General features: G+C 42.7%; 1 protein-coding gene across 1 annotated transcript; it reads left to right on the forward strand.

Moving 5' to 3' along the window:
- Positions 1-4,453: 4,453 nt before the first annotated feature.
- On the forward strand, positions 4,454-16,926 carry PSMA3 (proteasome 20S subunit alpha 3; the record flags this gene model as incomplete). The annotated part of the gene is made up of 11 exons (XM_082000988.1): positions 4,454-4,474; positions 5,540-5,622; positions 6,767-6,890; positions 7,820-7,921; positions 8,059-8,132; positions 8,747-8,819; positions 9,765-9,830; positions 13,429-13,475; positions 15,901-15,968; positions 16,114-16,178; positions 16,738-16,926. 11 exons carry the CDS (start codon positions 4,454-4,456, stop codon positions 16,780-16,782), a joined length of 768 nt encoding a protein of 255 aa, XP_081857114.1. The 3' UTR covers positions 16,783-16,926.
- Between the last annotated feature and the right edge of the window lie 1,670 nt (positions 16,927-18,596).

Below are 18,596 nucleotides of genomic sequence, written 5' to 3' on the forward strand. Positions count from 1 at the left end.
AGTACATTTGGATATTAACACTGTATTTAGGAATTGCTGGCTGGTTAATAGGCTCTCAGCAATATTCTTCACATATTGAAGGAGAAGGAGCACTCCTGTGGGAAAACAAACACCTACACTTCTATTCTACTGCTAGTGCTGCTGGTTTGGGTTTATCATGATTGTCACTATGCTTCCATAACACTGCTGTGCATTAACTTGGCTCGCAGAACTGATGGGCGCTCCAGACAGTGCCACTGCAGCTCAGCAGCATCGTGTCTTGGGAGAGGGTTTTCCCTGGCATCAAATGCTGTTAAACTTGCTGCCAACGTGCCGAACTTGACTCGCTGGATAAATGGTGACCCTGCTGATTACTGAGGTTCAAATCCTATTCTTAGGAGTAATTATTTAACTCAAATTTGGGGATATACATACATATAAAAGTATTTGGGGGCAAGGGTGCTGGAGTCTTACTGCCACTAACATGCTCTTTGTGGCTGATTTCCCTGTGCTGTCTGCTGACTACCTGCTGTGGTTCCTGATGCATGTTTCTTGAAGTTAGGCATATATTTAAAGAAACGGTCTTGTGGGGAAACTTAGCACAGGGGGCAGTGCGCTATGGCATTTAAGTAAGCTTCTGCACAACTTTGTCATTCTCTTTCATATATGTTTTACCTGAACATATGATGTTAGTTGGCACATGGTAGGAGATACTCCTTTTGATCTTGATGGTTTCCAAATTAGAAAAAAAAGAAAACACAAAAACAGGAATCTCTGCTTAAAGAGTCTGTCATAGGCGAGCCTTTGCTGGTTGGTAACAGTGGTCTGATAGTATTGACACAGATGATTTCTCTCCAGTGGTGCTGGCAGGTGTATTTTTAAATTGCCTTCTTCCTACTTCATATGAGCTGCGTGGCTGTTACACAGAAAGCATAGAAAAATAGACAGGCGTAGCTGTGAGTTGTTGTTAATGGTTGTTGTATAGTCCTGGGATGAGGGTGGTCTTTTAGAGATCATTTCTTGGTCCTCAAAGCACGATGGGGCCTGGCCAGCGCCTCTTTGCTCTGATGTGAGAGTCTCCAGTCCAAACCCTTTCTGGGTTTCCACATTGAACAGGTTGCAATTACCATGCACCAGAGTTTTTCTGCAGCAGCCCAAGGATGAGAACGGTATGCCGTGACGCACAAACACGTTCTTCAAAATGTGCTGTGTTGTGTTCCATCTGTCAGGCCTGGACTTGGAAAAATGGATTAAATGCTCAACCTAGATACCTGTATCGCCACTGTGTCTGTTACTTGGCATTCTTTTACATCCTAGGGTTCTTCTCTTGCTTGCTTCTATAAGCCTACTATCCTTGAATGGTTTAATTTCCTTGCGGATGTTGACTCCCCAGCAGATTCCTCAAATACCAGCATTCCCTTTGTTTTCTTGAGTGTTCAGGGCCTTCACTCTTAACCACGCTTGTTCCCCCTTACCAACCTCTTTTTATCTCCCCTGCAGTGAGACGGAGGACTATGGGGTTGCGTGCAAGTCGAGAGCGTCCCCTCTAGCAGGGCCCCGCGATGTGGTGCGCTGCTCAGCTGCACTCCCCCGCCATAGCCTTTCTCCCAAGGTGTAAAACCTACAGGACTGGGCAGGAGACTCGAGGATCCAGCTGCTTCTGGCAAGAAAACCTGTGGGTGAGGTCTGGTTCTCCTTACAGGGCCGAACAGGGGGTCTAACACTTGGTGCATGAGGTTGAGCCGTTGGGAGCAGGCAAGGATTTGGGATATCAGTAGGTTTCTGAGTGACTTTGGAAAGTATGCATGATTGCAACAGGAATGCTTAATAAAGCAAAATGCATAAAACTGTGGTTTTTGGAGACCAGCCTGCTACACCCCTGTTCTTAACTTGTTCCCAGTCTGTGATGTGATTACCAGCTTGCTGCATAGACTCTATTTCATTGCAAGGTGCAGAGAGCTATCCTTAGGCCTGGGTAAAGAACATTCAGACCCAAGTTCTGCTGCTCATTTTAATTTATAATTTGAATAATTGGGAGGCAGCTCCATGACCCAGATTGTGTCTCGCCTCAGTAAGAATTGAGCCAGAGCCTACCGAGGCTTGCTCCTGAGAGAAGAGTTTGCCATCAGCACGAGTCCCATGGAGCTGGGAGGGATTACTCGTGTCCATAAGTAGTTCTCTGTAGGAAGCATATGCAGGGGAGATTAAATGCCTGCGGAGCCTATGTTCGTGGTGGTGCAATGATGTCATTTTCCTGAACTGCAGCAGACTGCAGCTGAAGAAATTCAGAATATTCTTAGCCCTTCCCTTTTCAAGGATATTTCTGTACTGCTGTGTGCGTGTACCCTGGGACCTTTCACAAGCCTGGAGTGTTCTGCCACCTCGTCTTCATTCTGCCCACTCTAATCTTCTCCTGTGGGGTTTCTGCATCACTGAACAGCTTCAACATCTGCTGTTTCACACTGCATGGCCAGAAATACTAACTCCTATGTCACTGGCAGGTCTAAGCACAGAGTCCCATGACCCGTTAAGGACAAAAACTGATTCTTATTTCAGCGAAGGGGTGAGGAAAGACTATTACCTGCTTTTCAGAAAGACTAGCCCTGGAAAGCTCTTAGAGATCACGCCTCAAATGTGTTAATGTGTTATCGTGTAGAAAGGGATTTGGCTTTTTTTTTTTTTTTTGCTTGGACTAAATGTTGCAGTTCTTCCCTCACTGGCATGGCAGGGATGCATGGATCCTTGCAGCAGACAAAGTCACAATTAACTCAAGTTTTTTATCTGGAAGGACAGTGACAGACACAAATCCCTGCAGTAACTGGAGTTTTTTCTTCTGATGTTCCCAATTCTTGGACTGGATGCCATTCCTGGAGGCTGGTGTTAGCCAAGCAAACAGCTCCAGCCAAGATGAGTCCTGCTGACAGGAGGAATATTTTGGAATATTCACGAGCATGGCCCGTTGCAGTCTGCTCTGTGGCTGTGCTGCGTCTGCAGGAGCTGGTCTCTGGGCTAAGGGCCTTTTAAGTCTTTCCCCTCATCTCCCTTTTCATAGAATCACAGAGTATCTTAAGTTGGAAGGGACCCATAAGGATCGCCAAGTCCAACTCCCTGCTCCGCACAGGACTACCTAAAACTAAACCATATGACTAAGAGCATTGTCCAGATGCTCCTTGAACGCTGACAGGCTTGGGGCTGTGACCTCTTCCCTGGGGAGCCTGTTCCAGGGACCGCCCGCCCTCTCAGTGACGAACCTCTTCCTAATGGCCAACCTGAACTTCTTCTGATGCAGCTTCATTCCATTTCCATGTGTCCCATCGCTGGTAACCAGAGGGAGGAGATCAGCACCTCTCCCTCTGCTGCTGCCTTTGAGGAAGTTGTAGACTGCGATGAAGTCACCCCTCAGCCTTCTCCAAGCTGAACAAGCCAAGTGACCTCAGACGCTCCTACATCTTGCCCTCGAGACCTTTCACCATCTTGGTCACCCTCCTCAAGACACAGTCTATTTAGTTTCATGTTCTGTAACTGAGGCACCCAAACCTGCAGACAGAACTCGAGGTGGGGCAGCACCGGCACGGCGTCGAGTGGGACAGCCAGCTCCCTCGACCGGCTGGCCATGCTGTGCTTGGTGGGATGCACCCCAGGCCACAGCCAGCCCCTTGGGCTGCCAGCGCACACAGTTGACTCCTGTTCAACTTGCCATCAACCCCACCCCCCCAGATCGCTTTCCGTGGGGCTGTTCTCCAGCCTCTCGTCCCCCGGGTTGTACGTACAGCTGGGATTACACCATCCCGGGGGAGACTCCAGCACTTGGCTCTTGTTAAATTTTGCACAGTTGGTGATCGCCCACCTCTCGACTCCATCCAGACCTTTCTGTAAAGCCTCTCTACCCTCGAGGGAGCCCACAGCTCCCCCGAGTTTATTAATATACATTTGGTTTGTCCATCCAGGTGGTTTATAAAACCTCCTTTTTTTTGCAGCAGTACAGCGTTTGTTACCGTCATTGCCAAAATCACCCCCGCTGCAGCTGCCCGGGGGCCGTTCGCGTGAGGAGTCCGGGGGGTGAGTCCCCCTCAGAGTCGTGGGGGTGAGCGGGCTGAGGCGGCCTCTTCTCGCCCCGAGCCCATCAGAAGCCACGGCGGGGAACAAAACCTATACGCCCAACGTGGGGCTCGAACCCACGACCCTGGGATTAAGAGTCCCATGCTCTACCGACTGAGCTAGCCGGGCGCTGTACCACTGTTTTCCGGCACGTGCCCTTCACCATATGACACGCTGATGTCAGCGCCTCACCGCGCGGCCCCGCCCCCCGCGGCTCTGCCCCGGGAAACGCTAGGGACTGCGCCCTGCTCCTGGCCGGCGCTGGTTGGTCGGTGCGGAGGCCAATGGGAGCGCGCGTTGTTAGGCGGTCGGGAGCGTGAGGGTAGGCAGGGGCGGGAGGGGGCTCCGTCCGGCTGTGGCTGAGCGCGCCGCCGCCATGAGCTCCATCGGCACGGGGGTGAGTGCGGCCCGTCCGCCCGCTGGGCCCTGACGGCAGCGCGGCCGGCCCGGCCCAGCCCGGCCCAGCGCCGGCGTGGGGGTCCGCTTTGTGCCGGCGGCGAGCGGGGACGCGGATGTGGGGGAGGCCTGGGGCGAGCGGTCGCTCCCCTGCGCTCGCCCCCGCCGGGGATTGCGGGGGCTGGCGGGGCGCGGGCGGCCTGTCAGCTCGGCCGCCTCGCCCCAACAGGGCCCGGGCCGGAGCCGCTGCTGAGTCACTGCGGCCCGTTAGGCCGGGGAAACCTAAGGGGGGGCGGGATCGGGTCTCCCCCCGCCGGGCTCGGGCGGTGCGGGGGTGAAGCCGGCCCGGAGGGGTCTGCCGCCGCCGGAGTGGTCCTCGGGCCAGCCCCTGTGCTCCGGGCGGGGAGCGGCCGTGACTGCCAGGGATGGGCCGCTTTGTTCTGCCCTCGGGGTTACGGCACAGGCCTTCCCGAGCTGGCGGGGCCGTGGCGGAGCCGCCTGGTGATCCTCGGGTGCGACAGGCAGCGGAATGCGGGGCCCGTCGCCTGCCCGGGAGGCTGCTGAGCCGCGGCCTCCTGCCGCCCGCCGGAGCTGGCGGGGCCGCTGCCCTCCCCGGCATTTGGTCCCGACCCACAGCGCCGGGGTGTCTGCCGCGGGGTGAGGGAGCCAGCCGCTGCGCATAGTGCGCTTCTGAGCATTTCAAGTATGCTCCTGTTACTAAAGATACATATATTTTTTTCAAATTATAAAATAAATGTAAAAGGCGCGCGGAAAGGTCTCCTAGGTTTTAAGTATTGCGTAATGCACGCTTATTTCAGACGTGTGCAACGTCTGGATTGACGGGATTTGAAGTGCAGATGTATCCAGCACTGATGCGATGACTTCAAGTTGTTAGTGGTTGCCGGCAGTTGCTCATGCGCTTTATGGGAGGGGGCAGCCTGCTTCTGGCTGCGTAGCCATCGCCGTCATCCGGGTGACAGTCTTGCACTTCTGAATAAATAGACTTTTTCTGAAAACACTGGGTCATCGTGGTTTTTTTTCCTGAGTAGTGTGTTTTCTTCCTCAGTACGACCTGTCAGCTTCCACGTTTTCTCCAGATGGCAGAGTATTTCAAGTTGAATATGCTATGAAAGCTGTGGAGAACAGTAGGTAAGATACAAATATCTGCATCTCTGTTGGCCTTTTTTAAAGCAGGGCAGTTGGACTAGGCAAGCATGATGGAACTGCAGAAAATATTATGTTGTTAAAATTCTCAGCAGCTGTGTCCCTAGGTTCATTTTAGGAGGCTTCAAATTGAGTGTAATAGTAGTATAATCACTTCTGCCTGCTAGAAATCACTTTTCAGACTTGCTAGGAATTAATTTTGCTTGCTAGAAACAGATATGTGCTGGAGAATGCAAAGGAAGGCAGTAAACTTACTGATGTGTGTTAAGAGCAATAAAAGTCTTATGCTTTGGGGCAAAATCTGATTGCAGATCTCATTAATGTGTGTAAGAGCTTAGCTGCTATGGTAGTAGAGCGGCTGTAGCAGCATCTAAAAGCCCATTTTATGGATGTGAATTGAGGCACTGGAAGACTGACATGCTCAGGGCCTTGTAAATTTATAATAATTTCATATGTATTCCTCAAGAAACTGAGGACATCCAAGTTCTGCTAACTCTACATCGGCATCTCTGCGAGTATCTGTCTTCCCGCGAGTATATGCTGCAAAGCGGCAGCAAGATGATTGATAGCAAGGCGTGGTCTGGATCACCCAAGTGTCTGATAGTAGTCGCATACTGCCAAATAAGGATTAGTGAAGTATTTTGTGTACGCCATGGTTGGTAATTTATGCCTGATGATGCAGGTTTTGAGCGTTAGAGAAAGAACCAATCACAGAATCACTTAGGTTGGAAAAGACCTTTAAGATGGAGTCCAACCGCAAACCTAACACTGACAACTTCAACACTAAACCATGTCCCTAAGTGCAACAAGAGTTGTCACATCTCCTGGATCAACAGTGAATTTTACAACAGGAGAGGTTAATCGCTCCAATGCCACCACTGTATATAGTCTGTTCAGAACTATTTGGGTAGGAACGTTTGGCAGCCCCCTCCTCCTTTATTTAAGAAAACGTTTATAGTTTAGCTTTTTTATTTCCCTTTGTTGTCTTCAATGCTAAAATGGAACTGTAACAAATCTACTTCTGGAGAAATTATTTCATTCCTTGTCATATTTTATTAATTCTCTGTTAGATATTTTACACTACAGTTCTTTTTCTGTGTAAGCAACTTACATTTATCTTGTCTTTCAGTACAGCAATTGGGATAAGATGCAAAGATGGTGTTGTCTTTGGAGTAGAAAAACTAGTTCTGTCCAAGCTTTATGAAGAGGGTTCCAATAAACGTCTCTTTAATGTCGATCGACATGTTGGAATGGTAAGGTGCTATTTAATTTTAGGTTTTCATAAATTGAAAGGGACCCCCCTCAAAAGTAGAAATCTATGAATCAGACAATCAATGATAAATAGATAAAGTAATATTAATGTTTCTGTGTACAGAGTTAGAAGTGCCAGTGGGTTTTTTGACCTGTTTTCTGTAGTTTATTCTTGATTGCACACACATATATAAATCCAAATTTAAAATAGAAGGTATTTTGAGTCTTTTAAATTTTTGGAAATACTTTTGAGCATTCCAGTTGTTCAAACCTGAATGTAAACATAAACACAAGTGTTAAAGTGGTACTTTTTTTACACAGTTAACAAATAAGGTGTGTTAAGAGGAGAAGATGTTGCATACAGGATTCTTTTGTCAGCAGTGTGGGAGTCAGCTGAATTCTGTAAAGACTGGCTTATACATTACTGGCTAATCTGTAATAGTGATGTCAGGATGATATCAAGTAGTTGTTACTGTGTGACAGAAATGCCTGAAACTGTCTGCTGGTGACATCGTCAGTACTGGGCAGAGAGTTGGTTTTGCTTCTAATGCAAGTAGTCATACAAAACAGGAAAAAATATAGTATATTGCCATGGTTGTCTTTTTGAAGTATTAGATGAAGTACTTACAATATGAAGTATTGTTTGGGTTAATGTAGTGATGGCAAGTCATAAGATACTATTTAATGTGAAGATAATTTTAGTTATTGACTTTTCCTAGAGAAAAAATTCTATACTGTATCAATATATAATCATACTGACGTGTTTTGAGCTTGCTAGCAGATGAATAGCTTGATTGAATTCACTTGTAGTAGTACATAGAATTCAATAAAGATCACAGTTAAGTCACATAATTAAATTTTTGTACATTGGTTTTATTAGCAAGCTATTGCAAGGTATGTTTGGCCAAGCTGATGACAATTCTCATTTCAGGCAGTAGCGGGACTTCTGGCAGATGCTCGTTCTCTGGCAGATATAGCTAGAGAAGAGGCTTCTAACTTTAGATCTAACTATGGCTACGATATTCCACTGAAGGTAAGAAATTGGTGCTGTTCAGTCCAGTTTTCTGGCTTTCTTAGTCTTGACACAGAGAATTAAATTTTTTACTTGAAGTCTGCTTATTTCTGTAACTAAAGTTTTCTTTTTTTTTTTTTTTTTCTTTTCCTGCCTAGCATCTTGCAGACAGAGTGGCTATGTATGTGCATGCATACACGCTATACAGTGCTGTCAGACCATTTGGTTGCAGGTAAGTCTTTCAAACATATCCTTATTTGTAAGGATCTTTTGTTTCACAGTTGTTGGAACTATTTAGGTTGTCTGAGGTCTTTTTTTTAAACTTAGTATTAGTAACCTACAATTAATCTCATAAACAGATTCCCTTCCCGTTTCTTTTTTTGTGTGTGTAAAACCTTAGGTGAAGAATTCACATTTGCATAACAGTACACCAAGCTTCTACATAGATTGCCAGTTTGTCCCTGAATTTTAAAGTTGAAGGGTTGATGCTCTGTGACATCAGAAAGGTTGAAAGTCTGTGACAGTGACAAAAGCAGAACTTTCCTCTGCAATCATCCTGCTTGCCCTGGTAGCTAAAGAGTACGTTACAACTACTATGCAGTTCTAGTAGAAAGGGACTAATAAACTGAGATCTGTTCTGTAGTTACAGATAAGTAAAATGTTTCTGGCAACTTGCAGATGCTGGGCTGCCATGATAACACTAAACTGTTCAGGCAAATTGCTTAGCAGAATGTAGCAGGTTGGTTTTGCTCCAGGAAGAATGTAGGAAACCTGAGTTGGTGTAGTCTCTGTAGTTATGTGTGGGTTGGTAGAAAAAATGTTTCTAATTTCACTTTTCCCCTCCAGTTTCATGCTGGGGTCCTATGATGATGATGATGGTGCACAACTGTACATGATTGATCCATCAGGAGTTTCATACGTGAGTGTGTCAGAAATAATTCCATCTTGGAACAAGTTTCCCTTTTAAAAGTTCTAGTTAGGAAAATAGTAAGTGCCAGTCCAGAAGAGCTGTTAATTTTTTCTCCTTTTGCCTGGGAAGATCTCTGGTGAATCACTGCTTAAAATGAACAGAGCTGGGTTTTGCTCATTTGCATGTCCATGTTAAACACATGTTGTGTATTTCTTAGAAGTACAGTCTCTGAGAGACTAGTTTTAAAGCTCGTTTCAGAAATTTGGGAGTTCATTCCACCTGGCTATATCCAATGAAAATTCCCATGCACTGCCCAAAAAGGGCAAGTATTGTAGTGATACCCTAATTCGCAAAATATTTCAGGTAAGAGAGAGCTTAGATAAGAGAGGGCTGCTACTCTGACGCTGGCTGCTTAACAGCAAGTCAAATCAAAATAGATACTTTTGTTAGTTGTTGTTAGTGCTGCGTCTTCAGCTGTGTATTACACACAGGATGATGTACACTCATACTGTTCTGAGTTTTTCATTCTCTTTCAATATATCCAATACCATAGCTGTTGAGGGAAAGAGAAATGCTTAATTTTTATGTGCATCCACTTCAATATATTTTCATGGTAGGTGGGTTTGGTGTTTTGATCCTGTAGAACTTCTTTAATTCTCGTTTGCTCTTCCATTTCCTGTAATTACAATTACAAAATTATCTATTTCAACAAATTGGGCAGATATGTGTTCGTCCAGGAACTCCTGAGCACTTTTCTATCAACAGTGGTAGTACTTAATCTAGTAATTGGGTTTTATTCAACAATTTGGGAATGTGCCCTAACTGAGAACAATGCCAAGGTGTGCGGTTATTAGCCTCTCGCGATGTAAGTAGCGTGGGGCTTGTCATATGCTAAGTGGCAGTAAGAACTGTAGAGGGCTTAGTATTTAATTAACGTTGCTTTTTTTTTTTTAGGGTTATTGGGGGTGTGCCATTGGTAAAGCCAGGCAGGCTGCAAAAACAGAGATAGAAAAACTTCAGGTATGATGTTACAGTTTTGTTGTGCTGTTTAAAGACAAATATTACTAGCTTATTATGTTACCTTTTTGAATGCCTAAAATATATAAAATACAGGAGAAGCAGATGGAATATTCTCTTGTATGGTCTAGGATAATACTGCCTCTCCAATAGCAGTATTTCTCAAGTCTTGCCCCTGGGCAATGGCTAGGCCATAGGGAGCGCAGGTTGTTCAACGCAGGAAGCATAAACAGACACTCCCATGCATGCCAGGGAGCAAAGTAACTGAATGAATGTAAAAGTCTAAATAAGTTTTTAGTTGTGAATGAAAATCTTAGGGCAGCATTGTACAGGGCGGTATATTTATTTTTTTCCAAAGGTTTTAGATGATCCTTTTGTTTAAAAAGTTGAAAAAAGCCGGTCTGGTTAAGGAAAATGAGTGGAACTGCAGACTGCTGAATGGCCACTGGAATATTATGACTCTGAAAATGTAATGGAGTAAAATAAAATCCTTGCTGGGTAAGACAGTGTTTCCCAGCTGGCTAGTGTTGAGGTATTGCCTTTTTTCAAAATATGTGTTCAACTAGCTTGTTGTTGCTGAACACCTTTGAAAACATCTTTACACGTCTGATGAAAAGGACTTCAGTGCTGTGAACGGTAGGATGAATGCAACTATGTGGCACACTGTGATTGTTACAAAAAGGAGCTGCTTCTGTTCAGCATTTCCTGCCTGCAGAATACTGTAACTTGTGCAGTGTTACAGGAAAGTTCTGTGAGTGCACGGAGTTGTTCGTTTTATAGCCTTTTGAAGGAGCATGCGAACAGTCGGCTGTGTAAAACTAGCCTGCGTAGAGAAGACTACCGAAATACACTGAAGTGTGCCTTAAGCTGATGATGTTAGAATCCTAAAAGATGTCTGTCCGTCTCTTGTTTTTTAGTATCTGACACCCTTGGAATTCGAGACAATTAACATGGGACATCCCTACTCCTGGTCTGTCTCATGTAGTTGTTACTTTATACTCTGCTTGCGTCTTATTTATGGATTTGGTCTGCAGAAGTACATCACGGCTGTTCATGGAAAGGTTTAGACTTCATATGGTTGTCATGCTTTTAAGAATAGTCTGTTGATGGTCCTGCAGCACCATAACTGAGAAATTACAGGAGAAATGACGATGTTCCTAGACTTGCCTTCAGTCTTGAATCTGGTCAGGTGCTTGAATAGCAAATCAGAAGTAGGAAGCCTACAAGAGCATCTAATCTTGATACAGGAATCTTGGTGTCTAAGAAATCATAATTTCAATTTCAATGTGTGCAAATTGGCTGAAAGATAATGTTGGGTAATGTAATCTAGCCCAAAAATTTAATTTTCACTGCAGTGCTCGGATTTTCAAAAATTTAAAAAAAACCCACTTTTTTTTTATTGACTGAGTTTTTGTACAGCTAGTAAGTGTGTGTATTGCTTGAACTTTACAGTAAAGCCTGTAAAATTTAGTACATGGGAACAGTGGTGTGCCATAGGGCCTAATTGCATTTATCTATCTAAGGGCTTGTTTGCAGAATGTCTTCAGTAATGCATATGATCTTGTCACAGCAATGTGAAGCAAGTCCAGTCTTGCATGCTGATGCTTTTTGTTAACCGTAGACTGGGCAGGTTTCCAGGTCAGACTTAATTTTGACAAGATGAATTTGTCAAAACTGAAACGGAAAAAAGACAAAAGCACAAAAGCTTTTGTGGGGTGATACTGCCTACAGTAGCCTGTCAACTAAGGTTTGTTCCTGTGGAAGAGGTGACTACAGGTGGAAAGCAAGAGGCAAGCAGGTAGTAAAAACCTTAAACCCGCCTTACAGGTACTGCAGAGCAGATACTGTATCTGGGAGGGGACACAGTATGCGAAACCCTCCTGTGTAGCTGAGGGTGCAAGCAGGAAACACTGCATTGATCACATCTGTTGCATCTTATGCAAATGTCGGCTATCTTCAGCTGTGGGAAAACTCGTAGCTGTGTGGAGAGTACTTGAATCCCTTAATTTCTTCTACAGTGCTTCTTGTGCAGCTCTGATGCTATGTACAACTTTGATACATGGACATAATCATAATTAAGTCCTGTGATTAAACTATTACAGTGTTTACTCTCATTGCCTGCAGAATTAACTTGTGGTGGGGAAAAGATAATGGTAAAAAATAAATCTACTTCAGTTTTTCTCTCTTGTAAATACATGTGATAGTAGCAGACCTCTGGGTTTTCCCATTTCACTGCTAACTCTTACATGCATAAATACACATAGTAATTTAAATATTTGTGTGACACAAGTTATATTTGTACACAGCAGCCAGTTCTGTGTGTGTCATGGATCGAGTGTACAAATGTAAGTGCTGGGGCAATGGGTCTCTATTTAGGAAACGTCTTGGGATGGGACTGTGATGGCATGTCTGTCTAACCAGGCATGGGCATTTCTTCTCTGTCCCGTTGCTTCCATGGGTGTGCGCTTCACCCCAGAAGGTGCTGTGACACTCAGCATGAACAAAAGACTGTTGTCATCTTAATTCCTTCGCCGGTGTCTGAAAACTAGCTTCCCTGCTACGGGCTTGAAAACACTTTGAGAATTGGAAGAGATGGTAAATGATATGTAATTAATGGTTTACATTCTAAGCTCAGTGTAAATAGCGTGGGGGGAGAAATGCTAAATTATTTTGAAATTTAAAATAATTTTATGCTAGGAAAGGTGTCAGTAAAATGTGTAATGTATCGGACTATTTTGTGACTAATGGCCCATTGGTTTCAATGAATAATGCCAGGTACATTCTTGTGAGTGCAGTGTCAAAGGCTGGTGTCTGTCTGGTTTGTGCAGACGAAACCTTGAGAAAGTAAATGAGGCTGTTCTTGTTTCAACCCTGAATTAATGAAATATAGTAGAATATATTACTAGTACATAGTCCAGAAGAGTTGAATGGCAAGAGATTTGACCTACAAAACATAAGTTTATTATGTCATGGAAACTGGCATGAGACTTTGTTTTGATTAACTCAAACTGTCAGAAATCTGTGATATCACAGTGAGAAAATGTAAAATGAGATGCCGATACCTTGCTCAGGCATACAGTTGGTTGTTAACCCTGGAACAATATTCCCCTCTTAGGGCATTACTTAAAAGTCAAAATTGCTTGCATAAAATGTTGGTAAGACTGAAAGTATTACTATACTACCTAGAAAGAATATGAGTATTTTAAGTGAAAAGATGGTGCCTCACCCATATTGTACATGTGGTGATTTTATGTCAGTTGATGAAAAAGCATTTAAGAACAAGTCAAGCTTTTACAATGCTAAGGTTCATCTGTTCAACTAGGCTTCCAGCTGATGAGTGCTTTAAACTGGGGAAGTTTCCATGTAACAGTTTTTCTGATAGAATCTTTCAGTTGTAGAATTCTTCACTAGAAGAATGACTTGCTTATAACAGCCTGAAAGATGCAGCGTAGAGAATAAATTTGGTTCTAGGCTTTTTGTCACTTTTATCACCACTGAACAGTAAGCTCCCTAGGCATGTGCGCAGCCACTCGTGTTCTGGCCTTGTGGAAATGGAAAAAAGTATCTTCTCTTATACTGTGTATTTTTTTTTTGTCTACAGATGAAGGAAATGACCTGCCGTGATGTTGTTAAAGAGGTTGCAAAAATGTAAGTTTCCAACTCAACAAAAAATCCGTATTGGTGAGCTTGCTGTGGTTTCAAACTGAAGCTATTCCTTTTAAATTGGGTACCAGGTTTCACTTCTACTAGAGGAGTGCTCATGCTCTCTCTAGTAGTGTCTTCTAGTAATACTTTTTATCTTCCTGTGTGATGGGATAAGCTACTCAGTACTGAAAAATGCCAAAGGATGTGAAAAATACACCTTTTGATCTCATCTGCTACTTCTTATAGGTGCATCTTGTAGCAGCAGTGGATTAAAGGTTAAACTGTCTGAATACAGTCACTGGTTTTAAAATACATAAACCAGGTGAGAAATGGGAGAAACTCCTTGGTGTCCCTATTCTACGTAAGCGCTGTACACTTTGTTGCACAGACTGAACAATCAACTTATGCTTCAGACATTAAGTGGCAGTCCAGAAATGAAGCTGAGGTCTTTGACCCAACCTTCCTATTTGTGTAAAGAAAGCCTCAAGTGCCTAGGAAAGAAGCAAAGTGTAACTCCTTGTTTAAGGATATATGTAGGGTATAGCTGGTCTCATTTCAATGACAAAGCTTGATACCACATGAAAAGACTAGAAATATTTAATTTGCTATTTACTGATGTAATTTAGGGCAACACATCGGTGATATAATTGCCTGTAGTCACTAATACAATCCCACAAACTCTGTGTGAGGATAGTGTATTTGCAGGGAAAAAAGATACCATTCAGTAAGTCCTGTACTGGGGGCGGGGGGGGGGGGGGGGGGGGGGGGGAGATACTGGGAAGAGAAAAAACTTTATGCTAGGTAGAGCATGAATTAGCCAGTAGTGAACTATCTTGAAAATACTTGTTGAATTATTATCTCTTCAAACAAATACAAGTATCCTTTCAGGTATCTAAACCACTTCATTTTAATGCTTTAGGGACATCTTCTGTGCTTGTCACAAGTTTAATCTGCAGCTGCAAAACTGTAACCTCCATCATTTTATGGCTATTACTTAGAAGTTTATAAAGAAGTAATAAATATGCTCCTGTCACTGGTGTTGCAGCGTGTGAGCTTATTTCAGAGTTCGTGTCTGAAGCTGTTATGGCAGCAGCTAAAGGAAAGAATTTGTGTGATCTGTGTTCTTAAAACCTAAAAAGGTCCTCAAAGCAGTTCTAAAATGGCACGAATAAAGCATAGACTTTCAAAGAATGTAGAGACTTCTGTTCTTTAATTCTGCTCAGCTCAAAATTTAACAGCAGCTCTAGGTACACTTCTGTTTTTCAGGTAAAATTCAGCTCCTTAGTAGCATTTAGCAAGATAGCAAAGATTTTAATCACTTTTTTAAAACCCTAAAATACTAGCCCGAGTCCCGAGTAATGCTTACTTCAAGAGCTTGTAATGGCACACTTTGTTACAAAAGGCTTGTAACCACCTGAACAGATAAGGAAGGCCTATAGATCATCTTAGGCAATGATCAGTAAGTCCAGTCTAACAGTGAAGGAATAGTGTCAGAAGAACATAAGCATATAGTGGTATTTCCCTGGACACCAATGTTAACTTTGTTCTTTATATTTGTTTCACCATACTTTTATCAAACTTTAATTGGAAGTCCTTAGTGTGGTGTGGAAGGTATCCTTCCTTCTTCCACTATCTCCAAGCTTTCCATGGTGGCTACAAATAGCTGGTATTTTTCAGCTTTTGACTTAATACTTTCTGAAGCAAACTAGGGAACACAACCTTCTGACCAAGTGAAGCCACATGCTATTTTAAGTTTTATTATTGTTTTATGTCTCAACTCAGTTGTTATAGTATGTTTACACGTTCTGCCACGGAGGACCAAATACTATGATGCAGTCAAATTAGTACTGCTATGATAGTGTAACATTTTTATCTCTCAGATGAAGGAGTGATTTTACTAGTCTGGATGGTACTGCGTATGCTGCAACTCCACATATAGTTTAAATTCCAATTATCATCGTGTTTGCCATAAGCATGGTGGTCTGTATAGAGATCTATATACAGGCTTCTAACTAGACACAAGGTACTATGGTGTTGGATTTTGCCTAAGGATAAACTGAAATAAGATTTACAGGAGAAATATAGGACACTCCTAACTGTACTATAACTAATCTAACAGAAGTAGGCAATGATGACATAGCCTTGGTTCTACAGTATTTCAATCTTAATGTTTGTCCTAATTAGGATAACTTGAGCATCTCAACCTGCATCCTAGCTGTAATCAGTCAATATATTGTTATACTAGCAATTAAGCCTGGATCTCTGATGTTTTTTTGGTATGTGTGTGTGTGGGCAGGAAAGAAAGCATGGGGAGAGCTTCTATTACCATAAGTAGAGTACTTCAACAGAAGAAATCTGTGAAAGGAAGAATGTATATTTAGCCTGTTGATCAATCTGTTCTAATCTGTACTTTCTCTGTTCCTTCCAGAATCTACATAGTTCATGATGAAGTAAAGGATAAAGCTTTTGAACTGGAACTCAGCTGGGTTGGAGAAAGTAATGCATTTCTGTAATTTCTATAAATACTATAGAAAATTTACAACTTCCTGTAACTGCAGTAAAAATATTGCTTCTGAACTTCCCTCTGTATGTCCAGGTCTTTGTGTGAATTCTACTTAAGATGTACTCTTTTTATTGGCAGTAACCAATGGAAAACACGAAATTGTTCCCAAAGACATCAGGGAAGAAGCAGAAAAATATGCCAAGGTAAGGTCTGATTTTGGTGTCATCCCAGTGCTTCACTTGACAAGTCTAGAGTAGAAGGAGCTAACTGAAGGTTAGGCATCTACTGTTGTGGTGACTGGAAAATGTAGACAAATCACTTAAATCATGTTATTCTGAAGGGAGAATAGTGAAGTTTACAATGTAATCCAGGGTTACTTCTTGCTTCAAAAGCCAGTGTAATCCAGCAGGCTTGCACAGGTGGTGTGCTTCTCCTTCAAAAGTAAATGTATTAACTTTTCCACAGTGGTCTAAGTGAGTAGGAGAGGTAGTATGTCATGTTGCCTAGAGCAGGTTTTTAAAGATAACCAGCTGGAGAAAGTTCACATTTCCAGCATTCCAGCATTTATCAGCTTTGAATTTGTTCTGAAAGTAATGATGGTACTCAGTATTACCTCCTAGAGATATGAACTAGCCTGCTGAATACAAGGCTTTGGACAGAATGAGAGGACTGTAAAGCTAGAGCAAAAATGATTTTGCTTATTACAGGCCAAATTATAAGACAAGTGTTAAACTATTTTTTTAATTCTTTTTTTCTAAATAGGAATCTTTGAAAGAGGAAGATGAATCAGATGATGACAATATGTAACACATTGTTACTTCAAGACAAGTTCAACTTTTCTTAACTTAGAACAGGTTTGTTTATAATGTATTAAGCATGGGATGCTATTATGTACTTGTTGGAAGAAACTGAGTGACCAACTTGCACTAATAAATTTTCCATTTTACTGTCTGTTAGCTTTTATTTCAAAAGAGTATAGGGCAGCATCGTCAAGAAGCAACTGTAATCTGTATCAAAACAGATTTTAAGAAGGAAAGGTATCAGGCTGGTATTGCTTCCTGTTACTACAGCACTCTTGAGCCAGGCCAGGTACAGGAAAAAAAAACTGCTTAAAAATTTGACAAGTCTTTTGTTTATACTGCAGAATTTAGTATTAAAAACTAGTACTTGGTTATTCCTTGACTAACCAAGTATCATGATTTGCAGTCCATTTGTAGCCACAGTCTGTGCTTGCTCTTGGCAGAACAGATGAGAACATACCTAACTGTCAAACAGCTGGTTACAGGTTGAGGTGAGGTGCACAGCTGACCACTCCAAACAGCCTACATAACAAGCAAGGGTTCAGGAAAAGGAATTTTCATGTGAAGTATTAAGTCTAGGCAAAGTTGGAAAAAATAAAAACTAATTCAGCTTAAAATAGTGCTTGTGTTAATTTCTGAAGCTGAGAGATCTATTAAGCGACGTAACTGGAATTAATGCTTGAAGACCTAAACTGTTTTTAAACAGCTTCATTCACATGTAGTTTCTTAAATAATTTCTGAATTAACTTTATCAATTACTGACCTTCACAGAAGTTGAACAGAAGCTTTCCTGCTTTCTTTCCCCACTTCCTAGGAAAAAAGCCTGTCTTTCAAAACTTTGAAGTGACTGGAATAGACAAGGTAACAAACCATTCTGTTCACTGCCTTAAAACTCAGTTAAAATTGAAGTCTTGTTTGTACATGCAGTTAAAATTCTTAATCTAAAATGCATACTCTTCTAATGGACAAACTCCTCAGCTTTAGTACTACACACTAATGATCACCAGCCCTTAGAACAAAACGGTTTGTTTTAATAAACCTTTGCAGGTTTATTTTTTTTACACAGGTTTTTTTCCTTTTGAAAAAACACCTGCTGTTCTACTCTCTCTTTCCCAATGAGATTACAAGATACAGGCTGTACTTCCTTTTTGTGACAAGGGGAAGTCAATAGAGATAGATGGGCCCATCTTGATACTCAGAGACTGGCTCAGGCTTAAGCCTTAGCTGGAGTCAAGCTACCTGAGCTCTTGCCTCTGCAGCTGGACATGGCTTTCAAAGGCTGCTGGAACTCTTGATCAGGCCTGACTGAGCCTGTGTTAATCATGACTGTGACAGACAGCCTCCTTTTGTGTCTCCTCCTGAGGCAATAGTACAGCAGTTACACTGAGTCAGCCTTTGGTCCTGTGTTGCATTTCTCCAAATTGAATCAGTTTACTGCTGATGCAGCTGTTTGAGTCATTAGTGAGTGCCAGTCAGGAAACTCTCATCAGCACTCTAAGCATTAGCTGAGGGCTGATCTTTCTCACTGTGTATGACAGCAGAGAAATTCTACTTGATTCTCTTCACTTTGTCTTTATGCTATACCTAAAGTGATACCAACAAACTGTTAAATGGAAATTAAAAACCATTCTCATGTGTGGTTACACACATTCATCCAATCCTTTCAGTGACAGCTGTTCAGAATTGGGGACAGGAAGTATTACAACAAGTTACACAAGTCAGGTTTCAGGGTTAAGTGTGAAGAGCAAGATCAGCTGTGTATACTTACAAGATAAAGTGGAAGGAAGATGTTCTACAATATGTGAAAAGAACCACCCACTA

This window comes from Phaethon aethereus (assembly GCF_964289735.1).
Source record: "Phaethon aethereus genome assembly, chromosome: 5".
NCBI classification, from domain to species: Eukaryota; Metazoa; Chordata; class Aves; order Phaethontiformes; family Phaethontidae; genus Phaethon; species Phaethon aethereus.